Raw genomic sequence first — 12,857 nt, 5'->3', positions numbered from 1 at the left:
AAATTAGTGATTTTTGTGCCTGCAATGGGTATTTATATGGATTAAATCTCCAAAAAGAAGGCTTTGTGTTGCCAATGTGTATTTTGATGGTATACAATATGAAAGCATGGGAAAAGATATGTGGAAAATAATTTCAAATACTTGAAAAATAATTTTGAGAACATATTTAAAATGTGGAGGGTTCTTTACTTATGATAAAGGCAAAATTAGACTTACTATCTAATTTAAATTTGAAAGTACAAGATATGAACTTTAATGACATTCTTGTATTATGTTAGACCCAGAAAATTCTTGGAGTATATTTTATATTGTGGTCGTTGAGTCTCTCTTTACTAGTATATGATATGACTAATATTAAACCACAAAATTATATTACTCGTTCAAAAGAATTGTATTCTTTGATGAAAAAGTTTCACTTAAAATATTGTGATTTTTCATGAAAAGATATGTCTATTAAAATTAAAAAAATTGTATAGACATGAACATTGATGAAAAATGATTTGTTATGTTTGTGTTGTAAAACAAACATTTGGGTCATATTGCCCATATTGGACCGATGAGACTATGGTCATGGGTAATTCTATAACAAATTGAATGTTATGGAAAGGTTCTTCTGAAAAGAACATATGGCAATGTGGTGCAATAAATCAAAATGTCAAGTATGTGTTGTTGAAAGGAAGTTTAATACCTTAGAATTGATTTACACTGACATTTGTGATATGAAGTCAACACCATCTTGTGGTGGGAAAAAGTGTTTCATAAATTTTATTGACAATTGCACTAGATATTGTTATGTTTATTTGTTGAATGGTAAGGATGAAGCAATAGAAATATATATGCAATATAAAACTGAAGTTGAAAATCAGATAGATAAAAAGATTGTCATGATTAGAAGTGGTAGATGTGGAGAATAAGAATATTCTTTTGCAGAAATATATTTGGAAAATGGAATCATCCATCAAATTACTGCACATTCTCACCTCAATCTAATGAAATTGTTGACAGAAAAAAATCGAACTTTGAAGGAAATGTTAAATGTCCTATTTATAAGTTCAGGTTTACCACAAAATTTGTGGGGGGTGCTATCATTATAGCAAAGAGAACAACAAAAAAGTTTGTCTGTTCAGAAAGAGAGAAACAAAAAGTTTTGTTTGTTAGTAAAGGGAGTAACAAATAAATAAATAAAAACTTTTGTTTGTTAAGAAAGGGAGCAACAGAAAGTTGTGTTTGTTCAGGCTTTGTTCTATCCTGATAGAGAATTGTTTGTCGTCCCTTAAAGTTTATACAAACAATAACTCTTGAAAGATAGTGATCAAACAATTTGCAATACAATCTATTTCATATGAGAAATGGAAATGAGACCCAAACGGGTCAAATAGGACCTAAGACTTTGGATTGTATGTTCATTGGATATTCTACAAATAGTAAAGCATGTCGATTTATGGTTCATAAGTCTGAACCATCGGATAGTCAAGTGAAAGGTCTAAACGACCTTGGAAAGAACCAAAGGAGAATGTACTTAATAAAGAGATTCAGAGGCGTAGTAAATGTCAATGGAAAAATTACTTCTTACGGGTTTGATTTTGTAACATTTCTTCTTGAAAATGAGTCCATATAGTCGAAGAAGCTATGTCTTCTGTGGACTCATCCTATTTGGAAAGAGGTTGTCAATAGTAGGATAGATTCAATCTTGAGCAACCACACTTGAGAGTTGATTGATCTTCCTCCAAGAAATAAACCTTTGGGTTCAAAGTGGATCTACAAAAGGATCGAAAAGAAAGTTGATGAAACTATTGGAAAATACAAAGCATGACTTGTTGTCATAGGCTTTAGACAACAAGAAAGCCTTGTTTGACACATAATAGCCACTAATTAGGATTACATCATTTCAAATGTTAATTGCGCTAGTTGCGGTATATGGCCTTCAAATTCGTCAAAATGGATGTGAAAACATTTTTTTAAAATGGAGAATTGGAGGAAGAAATTTACATAGAACAACCCGAGGGTTTTGTGGTTCCTGGTAAAGAAAAGAAAATCTGTAAACTTGTTAAGACACTTTGTGGACTAAAAACAAACGCTCAAATAATGACATGCGAAGTTTGACCAAACTATGTTGGCAAAAGAATTCAACATTAATGAATGTGATAAATGTTTTTACATTAAAGACACTCCAAATCACAAGGTCATTGTTTGTTTTTATGTTGATGACATGTTGATCATCAAAAGAGACATTTCTGATATAAATGCTACTAAGCATATGCTAGAAAGTAAGTTCTATATGAAAGACATTGAAGTTATTGATATGATTGAAAAGGTACTTGACAAGTTCAAGTATTTGGATATCAATATTGTCAAACTCCAATAAATGTGAGCTTTGTACTTCAAAAGATGAAGGCAAACGTGACTCACAATTGGATTATGCTAGAGTATTGAGAAATATGATATATATCTTGAAGTGTACGCGATCAGATATAGAATGTGCTATTAGTAAACTGAGTCGGTTCACAAGTAATCTCAATCAAACTCAATGGATGACAATGAAAAAAGTTTTGGAGTATTTAAAACATACTTAAAAACTATTGTTTTGCATTATAACTAATTAATATTCAATAGTATTGGAAGAATATAGTGATGCAAATTGAATCACCAGGTCAAATGAAGTAAAAATTCATGAGTGGATATGTATTTACTCTTAGTGGAGGAGCAGTCTCTTGGAAATCTTTCAAACATAAATGTATCGCTCGTTCTACTATGAAATCTGAGTTTATCACTCTAGATAAGGCCGGTGAAGAAGTTGAATGACTCCAAAATTTCTTGAAAGATTTCTGGCTCAAACCTTTTAGCTTAGTATGCATACACTGTGAGAGTTAAATTTGCAATAGGTAGGGCATGGAGCATGATGTATAACGAAAATTCTCGTCATTTATGACGTAAACATAATATCGTTAGAGAACTACTCTCTAGTGGAATTATCATAATTGACTATGTAAAGTCAAAGGACAATGTGACGGATCCACTTATAAAAGGCCTAATTAGAGAGGAAGTTGATAGATTATCCAAGGGAATGAGACTATGGCCGAGGACAAGTCATTGTGGCGGTAACTCTACCTAGAAGACTGGAGATCCCAAGATCTAGGTTCAAGGAGATCAAACAAAGTCATTGATGACGGTTCAACATTAGTCAAAAAAAAAAATTATGGTTCATTCTCATGATAAGACAATGTTCAGTAACAAGGATAAAGGCATTAGGACTTTTTAATGGTTTCTAAGTTTGATACAGGGTATATCAAATGGTGTATCTACGGGATAACACATTTAGAAATCACATATATAAGTGTGAAGTGTAAGTCGCTTCAAGGAGAATTCGATAAGGCCAGTTCTCTACGCACTTATAAAACAAGACGTGTCCATGGCTGAAACGAACAAAACAATGAGAACCAAAACACTTCAAGGGTTGATTGTGTGACTTATGTTGTCTAGGTATACACCAAAGCTCGACGGTTCAAAGATATCAAATCTATCGATTGACCGAGTATATCTGATATATGTTCACTATGGAAAGTTCAAAGGGAAACCCACTTATCCAGATGCAATCAATCCTTACTTATGAATCACACAGTTTTTCATGCATATGTTTTAACAATAGTCATTCCCTATTCATGTGGGGGATTATATTGTTGGGTTTTAAAGGTATGAACAGGAAATGAAGGGTTGTGACTATGCTGAAGGATTGTGACCTTTATGAAAGGTTGTGTCCTTTCTAAAGGGCTGTGACCGTTTGGAAGGTTGTGCCTTTTCTAAAGTGTTGTGACCTTTCTGAAAGGTTGTCTTCTTTTCAAAGGGTTGTGACCTTACCCTTTGTTGGCTATAAATAGAGAGGTTTTCTCTAATTTTTCTACATCGAATTCTTCCCTTCTTTTGCATACATTTCTTACAAAATAAATCGATCGATCGTGTCTGTGTGTGTGATTCGTTGCTGTCATTTTGAGTTCGTTGAAATTATCGAAGTTTGAGGTACCGCTACTTCTTTAATGGTTAATCCGTTTTATCTTGGGAGGAATTAATTTGCAACCTCGGGTACTTGAGAGTATTAAATTTCTTAAGGACACACAGTGAGTTCTGTGGACTCGAATAGTTCTTTGTGTTTTTATTTTCATCTTTTATTATTTCTGATTTGCTAATTTGAATACAGGCAATAACACGTGTTTCATAATTGTAACGTGAATTTACTAATCTATTTTAAGATGTATAAGAATAGTTTGATTAGTTTCTTGCTTCTCTGTTGATTTAAGAAATTAGCTATCTTTGTCTTTTCACTTCAAGTGTTTATTCACTTGGCAACGAGAAAAATGTTAACCTGTTGATATAGTTTCCCTGGGGTATACATAAATGTACCCTTTAACTTGACCTCATTTCACATTTATGCCCTTCAACTTTGGGGTGTGCACAAATCGACATATAAACTTGTATAAAGTTGAACAAATAGATGCATGAATCCTACGTGGCATAATACATGTAAGACACCACATAGGACGCAAATTACCATGTAGGATGGGTTTGTCTATTTGTTCAATTTTATATGAGTGTGTCTACTTGTTCCTACCAAAAGTTTAAGGGCATAAATGTGAGTTGAAGTCAAGTTAAATGACATATTTATGTATTATGTCTTTCCCCGATGATTCTATCTTTGGTGGCAAACATTTGAATTACATTCCCCTTCCAATGTTTGTGGTGACAATATTATTCAACATTAGTGGTGTCCTAAGAATTCAGGCTTTGAACCACTTTAATAGAAGGAAAGCATCTAATTAATTTTTTCTGTTAATTTTCCTTTTGTGAGAAATTTTAGCTTCTAAGCAACTAATTATATCTTTGTGGAAACAGAAAAGGTTGTGTAAATAATGTTTAAAAATCTATTGACTAGCTAAGTCTACTTTGTCGGACAAAACCAGCTAAAATAATCTTCTAATTCTCTTTATCTGAATTATTTGTCATACATACATCAAGCTCTTGAAATTGTCCAGAAAGAACATTTGTGCAACATCATTAACTCGTTTCTTGTTCCAATATATACTAGTATGATATTAGCTGTTGTTACGATGTTCAATCATTTAAACTCATCTATCGCGGTTCTCTTTGTCCTCAAACCAGAAATTTTGCGGGTCTGCATCTGTTTTAATACTACTAGATCATATTTCTACATCTTTGGTTACTTTTCCACCTATAGATTTGTCTTCTTGATCTTGCTCGTCATCTCTTTTGACATGACTAGAGAGACCTTGCACTCATCAGCTTAGCTTGTGGTAGTTAATAGTAAGACCATGGCAATAATTAAGGATCAATACTAAGAAGAGATGCCGAAAAAAGGCTTCAATTTAATCTGATGCAAAGTCAGTAGACCTGGGAAAGCAATCAAGCTGAAGTAATATATTTTATTCTGATAATTATATATGAAGGCAAAAGATACAAAGCCTTAGATCAGAAAAGATAAGTTAGACACAAAACTATATTAGATAGACCAAATCAAACGTACAAATGTACTGATCAACTCTATGGATACAACAAACATGAAATTCTTCTTTTGGAAAGCAAACTGATTGTAAGACAGAAATGTATACTACGTAGATTATTGAAGAAAAGTGGGTGCTAATAAGATGGAAACCCTTTAAGCTGACACTTTGTAAGTCCTCCATTTGTGAAGCATAAAACCCGTGGGCTTCTCTTTATCATTCTTGTTTGAGTCTGCGAATTGAACCTTCTTCTGTGACTCCGCGGCTTGGTTCTTCTGACGATTCACTAGTCCTTTGTTATTTAATTTGTTTTTGAAAACAGAGAAGACACTGGGGTAGAGAGGAATATCAGGGTGCATTGTTGGAGATTTCTCCATTCTTTTAATATGATCCAGGTATTCGTCATCCGAATTACTAATTGATTGCCAATACTGGTTGGAACTCATCTTTTCTTGATTTACTCAAGGTAACTACCCCTTAGCTTGTTTGTGCAGAGTATTTTGCTGCTTGATCAACAGATTGATTTACTCAAGTAACTAACCCTTAGCTTGTTTGTGCAGATTATTTTGCTGCTTGATCAACAGATTTAAAGGCACAAACATACTGCCTAAAATATTCCAAAGTGATAAATGCTGAGAGTTGCAATTGAATCTGATTCGTTCTCATCAGTACTCTGTATCCAACCATTGATATTTCCGCAAAGAATCTAAAGGGTTTACTTTTTTTGGGAATAGATTTCATTAGACACTTTGAGGCATTGTTGCAAGCATTTACCAAAACACAAGCAAATCGTGTTTCACATTTTTACACTTTGGGCATTTGAAAGAGGAGAATGATCCATTCGTCAACGGGAAGCTTCTGAAAAACGCATCAGATGGTGCAGACGAACCGACTAACTTCTGCTCAGATACTTATTTGTATCAGGAAATTCATTACATATGTCTAAATATTGCGGATTAGTAACTAAAACAAATTATGAATTAGATGACAAGTTCAAAACTTATAAACTTTAAATTCTCGTGTCATTTCATATTAAAATGAGAATTAATATCATTTAACAATAGAATGACATGCTTGAGAACTAATTGGCTGGGTGTAAACTATGTAAGGAGAAGTTTTTCCCTATGTAAACTTTCAAGTTAATATCTTCTAGGGTTGTACAAAATCGAATCGAAAACTGAATCAAATAAAAAATTGAGTCAAATTGGAAAAAAAATCCGATTAATGGTTTGGTTTGACTTGGTTTGGTATTGGAAAAAAAAACTGACTATACTTGGGTTGGTTTGCTTTTAACTAAAAGAAGTCCACCCGAGACCAAACTAACCCGACATTGTATATATAATTTTAAAATTTTATTTTATACATAAAAGTAGTTACTTTGACGTAATTTCTAAATATTACTTATAAGTTTTCATAATTTTTATCTTTTAATATATTTTTTCAATTTTTTTGAGACTTGGAATTTTGAATGGTCCAATAAAAGTTATAGTTCATAGACATTAGTAACTCTAATAAAGCTCAATTCGAAATCAAATCAATACTATGCTAACAAAATAAATTAATTCAACACTAAGATGACAATAATGTTGAATATTTGTTCTTTAGTTTTACATTGGTTTAGACATTTAAAATACATAATCTAATTTTAATTTTTCTTTAATATTTAATCATGTAACTAATACTTATTAGATTTATTTTAGCATGATTTAGTACTTTTAAATTATGATCATTTTCATTATGACTTTGCAGTATTTATTTTATATGATGATTTCATTATTATTTTTTTATTTAATATTTTAGTGTCATCACTCATCTCATATTTTGTGTTATTTTGTTTAAGAAACACCTTAGTTCTATTTTGATTGGACTAAAGAAATATTTGGAGCACAAGTTATTATTTGTTTGTATGCACTTTACCGGAAAAATCCAAAAACCTGAAAAAATCTGAGGTTTATCAGTTTGGTTTGATTTAAATATTTGACACAATGATTTGGTTTGGTATTTGAAAAACTCGAACCAACCCAAGGTTGAAAAACCCGAAAAAAACCCAAATTTTATTAGTTTGGTTTGATTTATAAATTTAAATTTTTTTTACACAAATGATTTGATTTGATATTTGAAAAATCCAAACCAACCCGATCATGTACATATCTAATATCTTCCATGGTTACTCAGTTAAGGAGCTTTATTGTAGAAAGTTACTCAATTTTCATGTTTACTCCAAAAGTCACTTTTGAAGTAAATGATGACTTTTGAAGTAAAAAAGAAAATTAAGTGTTTTTCTATGATAAAAACTCCTTAGTTGAATGTCCGGGGAGATATTAACTCAGTAAACTCCCATCCTAATGTTGCCCATCTTTTCAAACAAAGGCAAAATTAGTCTCTTATTTCAAGCATGTGTGGTATAATTATTTTAAGATTATAGAAGAGTTAAGTGATTAATTCCTTTCTTCTACCTTGATTTGAGAATGCTCAATTGTAGGCAAGGGCCTAGGGCAGAAGTAGCAAGACCGCGCAATACGAATACATAGCTTAGCGTTCATGATGGTTAGATATTAGATAGATGCCCTACTCTTTTTAGCAGGAAGGTAAAATTCTCTTGGTGGCTATTAGGAAGAAAAACATTCATATTCATTAAAAAACTACATACCACATGTTTCCAGATACGACTACTACCATAGTATTATATTACATAGCTAGTTCAAGTAATGACATAACTTAAAGGAGTTTGTCGAATCATAGTCGACGAACAGTAGCCAAAACATAGTAGACACACAGTAGCATCCTACCATTTATTCATAACCAAACTATCCATCACACGATAGGACATACATATATATCTTCTACTGCTCTCCAGCAATAAGATCCATCACAACACGCTTGATGCTTCCGTTGTTCTTCTTCAGCAGCTTCTTGTTCATTTCCTTGTCACAAAAACCCTGCATTCACAAAATTGCTTAGAGTCGACCTAGGGGAATTATTTCTTGCACAAGAAACAGGAGGAAAATTATCTTTGACGTCTAAATTAACCTACCATCTCCTTCAGCTCTTCAAGGATAGGATCCCACTCAGCAACACCACAGAGATCATCAACTGACTGCTCCAAATCATACTCATTCTTCCTCAAGATCTCTTTGTTCAGATCTACCTGCTTGAAACCCATTTCCTCCAACTCCTGGAGGAGAGACATCTCAACTTCGAAATTTCCTCTAGCATCCTGGAGCGGTGCCTGCATAGCTACAGCAGCTGATGGTTGCATGGAAGAGTCCGCTGATGGTTTCTCAGTTAAATCAATAACTGGATATGAAATTGGTGAACCAGAAGCAGATGGAGAACTTGACTTGTCACCAAAACCAACCAACAAGCTATCATTAATTGGAAACTTGGCCTCCTGCTCCTTGTTTTGGTTTACTTCAGCCACTGAATCAACCAACTCCATTGTGCTGGAGCTCTTAGGCTCAGGAAGGACATTCTGAGGTTCTGAATTCACATTTATAATATCAGGTCCAGACACACCACTGCCGGCAGGAGGTAAATTCAAGTTTAACCCCTGAAAAGCTTCATGGACCAACCCCTTTTTTGGCACGCTTAATAAAGCATCGACCTGCATGAACAAGGACGGGACATTCTTAATATCAAAATTAGATCAACATCAAGGATATCAAGGCAACCAAAACTCACTGACCTGGATAAGCACCCATACACGCTGGCCAAATTTCTGTCCTGAAGCCGAAGCCAACCTCCAGTAGGATATGTACCTGCCAGGATGCTCAGGAGCAGTAAAATCAACCGCCACATCAAGCTCCTGGTCAACAGCCAAGCCAGCTGTAGTTATCTGCAATGCATATGACACCAGATCGTGAAAACTTCCCGAGTAATTGTTCAGCAACTGTCAACGAGAGGGAATTACAAGCACAAGAAACTAATTTCTCGTAGAATTTCTCACCTCTAATTCAACAGAGAATCTATCACTTAATTTATCACCGCCAATCCAAACAAGTTGAGTTCCTTGAGGCCAAACGAGATTACCATTGTTCTTCATTCTCCAGATCTTGGTAAATCGAGTCAAGGGGGCCATGATGGTTCCATCCAGGACATTGACATCCTGTATGAAGCGGCTGTCCAGCTTCGGCCGACCTGCTTTCAACCCAAAGCCTCGAATGACTTGTGGGACAGTTGGGGGACGGGGACGCAACCTTCCATGCTGTAAGACGCCACAAACGATAGGAGTTAATAGAGGAGAAAAGGAGAAAGATGCCATGAGAATTTGGGTAAATGACTCATTTACCAGATCATGTAAACTCTTGAAAGACCAGGGATTCGGGTAAGTTAGAGGACGATCCATTCTGATGTAATCAGCATCATTTCCCATTTCAGCAAAACATATGCTGCAGAGATCGTAGTTCTCCTTCCTACATGAGCATAGGATGGCTATATCATCTAATGTCAGCTCAGATAAAAACAACAAATAAATACAATAACAGGGTCCTTACACTTTAGATATGAACCTAGGTCCAGTTATCGGATGAACCCCACAACCATCACAGCGAACACCTTTATGGAAAATAGTCCCAGTCCCATCACTGTGATTATGGCTCCTTTTAAGTGGGACCTCAAAAGAGAAGTTTTGAGGTGGAATAGGGTTATTTACTGTTGGCACCCCAGAAAACGGACACGCATTCACAGGAATCAGTGGACCTAGATGACGTACAGCAGGTCTGAAGCCATCATACGGCATCTTCATTGAACTGCCACTAGAACCTGCATTATGGGAATCATTAACATTTACAGTGTTCAGATGAACTAGACCTGAAGGAGTAAAGCCATCATAAGGCATGTTGATTGAACTGCCACTGGAATCTGCATTAGGGGAATCCCAGTTGCATTGTTTCACTTTACTGGAACTTGCAGAGCCACCCAAATCAACCGGTTTAGCTACTGGATGTCCCTTGCTGGGCTGCTCATCAGAAGTCTTTTCTGGTGGAATAGGTGAGTTTCTCACATATGCATAGCCAATAGTCCTTCCGTCAAGACTGCGAACATCAAATTTCTTATCCTTCTCCAAACTGTTTACCAGCGAAGTCTGAGCTTTAGAACCTTTGAATGATGATGACAGATCTTCGGTTCGATCACCTTCCAAAGTTTCTGATTTACATACTAGCTTGACTGAGGCATCTACAGCTTCATTGGAGGCGTTAGGTTTTGGTTCACCATGTAATGCTGTGAGAGGCCTATTCTTCTTTGGGGATGACTCTCCAATTTTGACATTTGGCATTCCCCCATCAGCACTCTTAGTATTTCCTTTAGATATGCCACTACAGGAGCCAGCTTCTTTGACAGCCTGAGACCCTGAAGCCTGATTTTGGTAGTAAGATAGCCCCATCTCAGACATAGCATCAACAAGCTCAGCAAGGATGGGAGCAGAGGATGAGGCCGATGCAGTCATATCAGAACAGACCTTCATCACAGATTCACGCAGAGGTTCTGGAATGTACTTGAGAACGTCAGAAACACGGGAATTCAAGTTTAGGAATGGAGGCTGGACCCGAGGTGATCGTAAAGGGGTAGAATTTCCACTAGATCTAGCTGAAGCTCTGCCGCTTCTTTCGCCAGCATTCAACCTCGCAGATATTCTCAAGGGATTCAGGTCCTGCCTCATAACATCCTGCAGATCCTCATCATCAACAAGTGTGACTACATCCCCATCCTCATCGATATATGTTAGTGTGAGTTCAGCATCATGAGCGAAATTGAAAAGTTGAATAATCTTGTCTCTCAATCCACCAATGTCTAGATCAAGTTTCTCATTGATGACACAAGCATTGAACCGTCTGAGTGTCTCTTCATACTTGACCTGCAAATAATGAAAGGTGATAAAGTAGGCCGCACAAAAGAGAGGTAACCCCAAACCCAACTCAGAAGCTCTGCCATAGCTCAGCAAAAATTATCATTTCACAAGTTGAAAAACTAGTGGTCAATAAAGTAGGTTGAAACTGATGTCTCATATTCAACTCCTAGCAGAAGCAAAAACATTTAGTTATTTCCTCTAATTTGTCCTCAGTCTTAGCAGACAGCGTTACCTTTGCCTGAGCTTGGTAGGAAGCTCGGGTACACGGTTATCAAATATAAAGAACACATAACAAGAAATTCATGTTCTCAAAAAACTACTATGATGTATAGAAATGTAAATAGTCCTTACAAAATTGAAAGTTCCACCACCCGCAAAACTTAAAATTATACATGGGATTCAATTCCACCAAAAAAAAAAACAAGAAACAATTCGCCCAGCCCAAATCAACACGGGAAGACAGAAAAAGTCCTAAAATCTAACTCTACCAACAACAAATTTCTACAAAAAAAAAACAAATATTTTGCATGTGTAAAGTAGAATGACTTTGAATAAACAGCAATTCTTAAAACTGGATAAGCACAAACAATCGTAAAGTTCTCATAAATTTAGCCCTTAAACAAACATTACATCAAATCCGAAACTAAGTAACATAAATTAGCAACAAAAAAAGGTGACAAATTTATAAATAACAAAAAAAAAACAGAAAATCTAACCTTGATCACAATAGATGACTCCATAGCCATGGCTAGGTAGAGTGAGATTTCAGTATACAATCGAGTAGAGATTATCGTTCCAGGTAAGCCCGCAGAACCTTTTTAAGTACGAAATCAGTATATAGATACGATATAAAACAGATGATAACAAAACCCTAACCCTAGAAATTGAAGAAGAACAATTCAACAGAGTATAGAGCGATAAAAACGGTGAAACAGACGCAGGAGAAGAAGAAGAGAGTAATCTCACGCAATGAATCCACGCGTAACCGTAAGCCGCGCTTCTCTCACTGGAAAACACAAATGTTTTGTGTAGAACTATCGCATTTTATACTACCTTCTTTGGCCTTTTTTTATTATTAAAATAAATTAAAATTTATTTCTTGCTTCCAAAGAAATCTACAGCGCTAAGGAACTAAAAAGTCTTCTATGTCACATCCGAACGGATAACAATCTGTTTTTGCGAGAACATGATATATAGAGTGTGGCCGAGGAATGAACACGGTATGACGTAGTTAAATCGAAAAATTTATAACTTTTTAAATAATTTTGACATGTCATAGATTTTAAAAGAAATTTTTATTTTTTTAAAATAAATCTATACTATAAGTTTTAAAATTTATTAAAAATACACATAAGTTTGTATTATTATTTTATAATGAAAATGTTCCGTAAAAAGTCATGACAACGAACATAATTAATATGAAACTGATATAAAAATAAGAGGAAGAAAACAAAAGGAAAATACTATTGATTTGTACATGAAAAAATATTACTACTTGT

At 34.9% G+C, this 12,857-nt stretch overlaps 1 protein-coding gene across 2 annotated transcripts; it reads right to left on the bottom strand.

The window, feature by feature from the left end:
* Nucleotides 1–8,119: 8,119 nt before the first annotated feature.
* Nucleotides 8,120–12,430, bottom strand: LOC102582603 (protein NBR1 homolog). 2 transcript variants are annotated; one of them, XM_006344410.2, is made up of 8 exons: nt 12,325–12,430; nt 12,075–12,172; nt 10,004–11,364; nt 9,799–9,922; nt 9,457–9,714; nt 9,196–9,345; nt 8,545–9,114; nt 8,120–8,449 (listed from the first exon to the last, which is right to left on the bottom strand). In XM_006344410.2, the coding sequence occupies exons 2-8, from the start codon at nt 12,102–12,104 to the stop codon at nt 8,354–8,356; spliced, it is 2,589 nt and encodes an 862-aa protein (XP_006344472.1). In that variant the 5' UTR covers nt 12,105–12,172; nt 12,325–12,430; the 3' UTR covers nt 8,120–8,353. The 2 variants fall into 2 exon arrangements, with proteins under 2 accessions (XP_006344472.1, XP_015162877.1); XM_015307391.1 differs by having other exon boundaries at nt 12,075–12,401.
* Nucleotides 12,431–12,857: the final 427 nt, after the last annotated feature.

This window comes from Solanum tuberosum, unplaced genomic scaffold (assembly GCF_000226075.1).
Source record: "Solanum tuberosum cultivar DM 1-3 516 R44 unplaced genomic scaffold, SolTub_3.0 scf00055, whole genome shotgun sequence".
Lineage (NCBI taxonomy): Eukaryota > Viridiplantae > Streptophyta > Magnoliopsida > Solanales > Solanaceae > Solanum > Solanum tuberosum.
The sequence above is the reverse complement of the archived record's forward strand: the minus strand, read 5'-3'. Positions and strand labels throughout refer to the sequence as shown.

Bases quoted from the DNA above. Each gene is read 5' to 3' on its own strand.
- LOC102582603 (XM_006344410.2), bottom strand. From the start codon at position 12,104: ATGGCTATGGAGTCATCTATTGTGATCAAG. The intron at 9,115-9,195 runs GTCAGTGAGTTT...TTGTTCATGCAG, and splicing joins GTGTATGGGTGCTTATCCAG to GTCGATGCTTTATTAAGCGT. The intron at 8,450-8,544 runs GTAGGTTAATTT...TTGTGAATGCAG, and splicing joins TTGAAGAGCTGAAGGAGATG to GGTTTTTGTGACAAGGAAAT.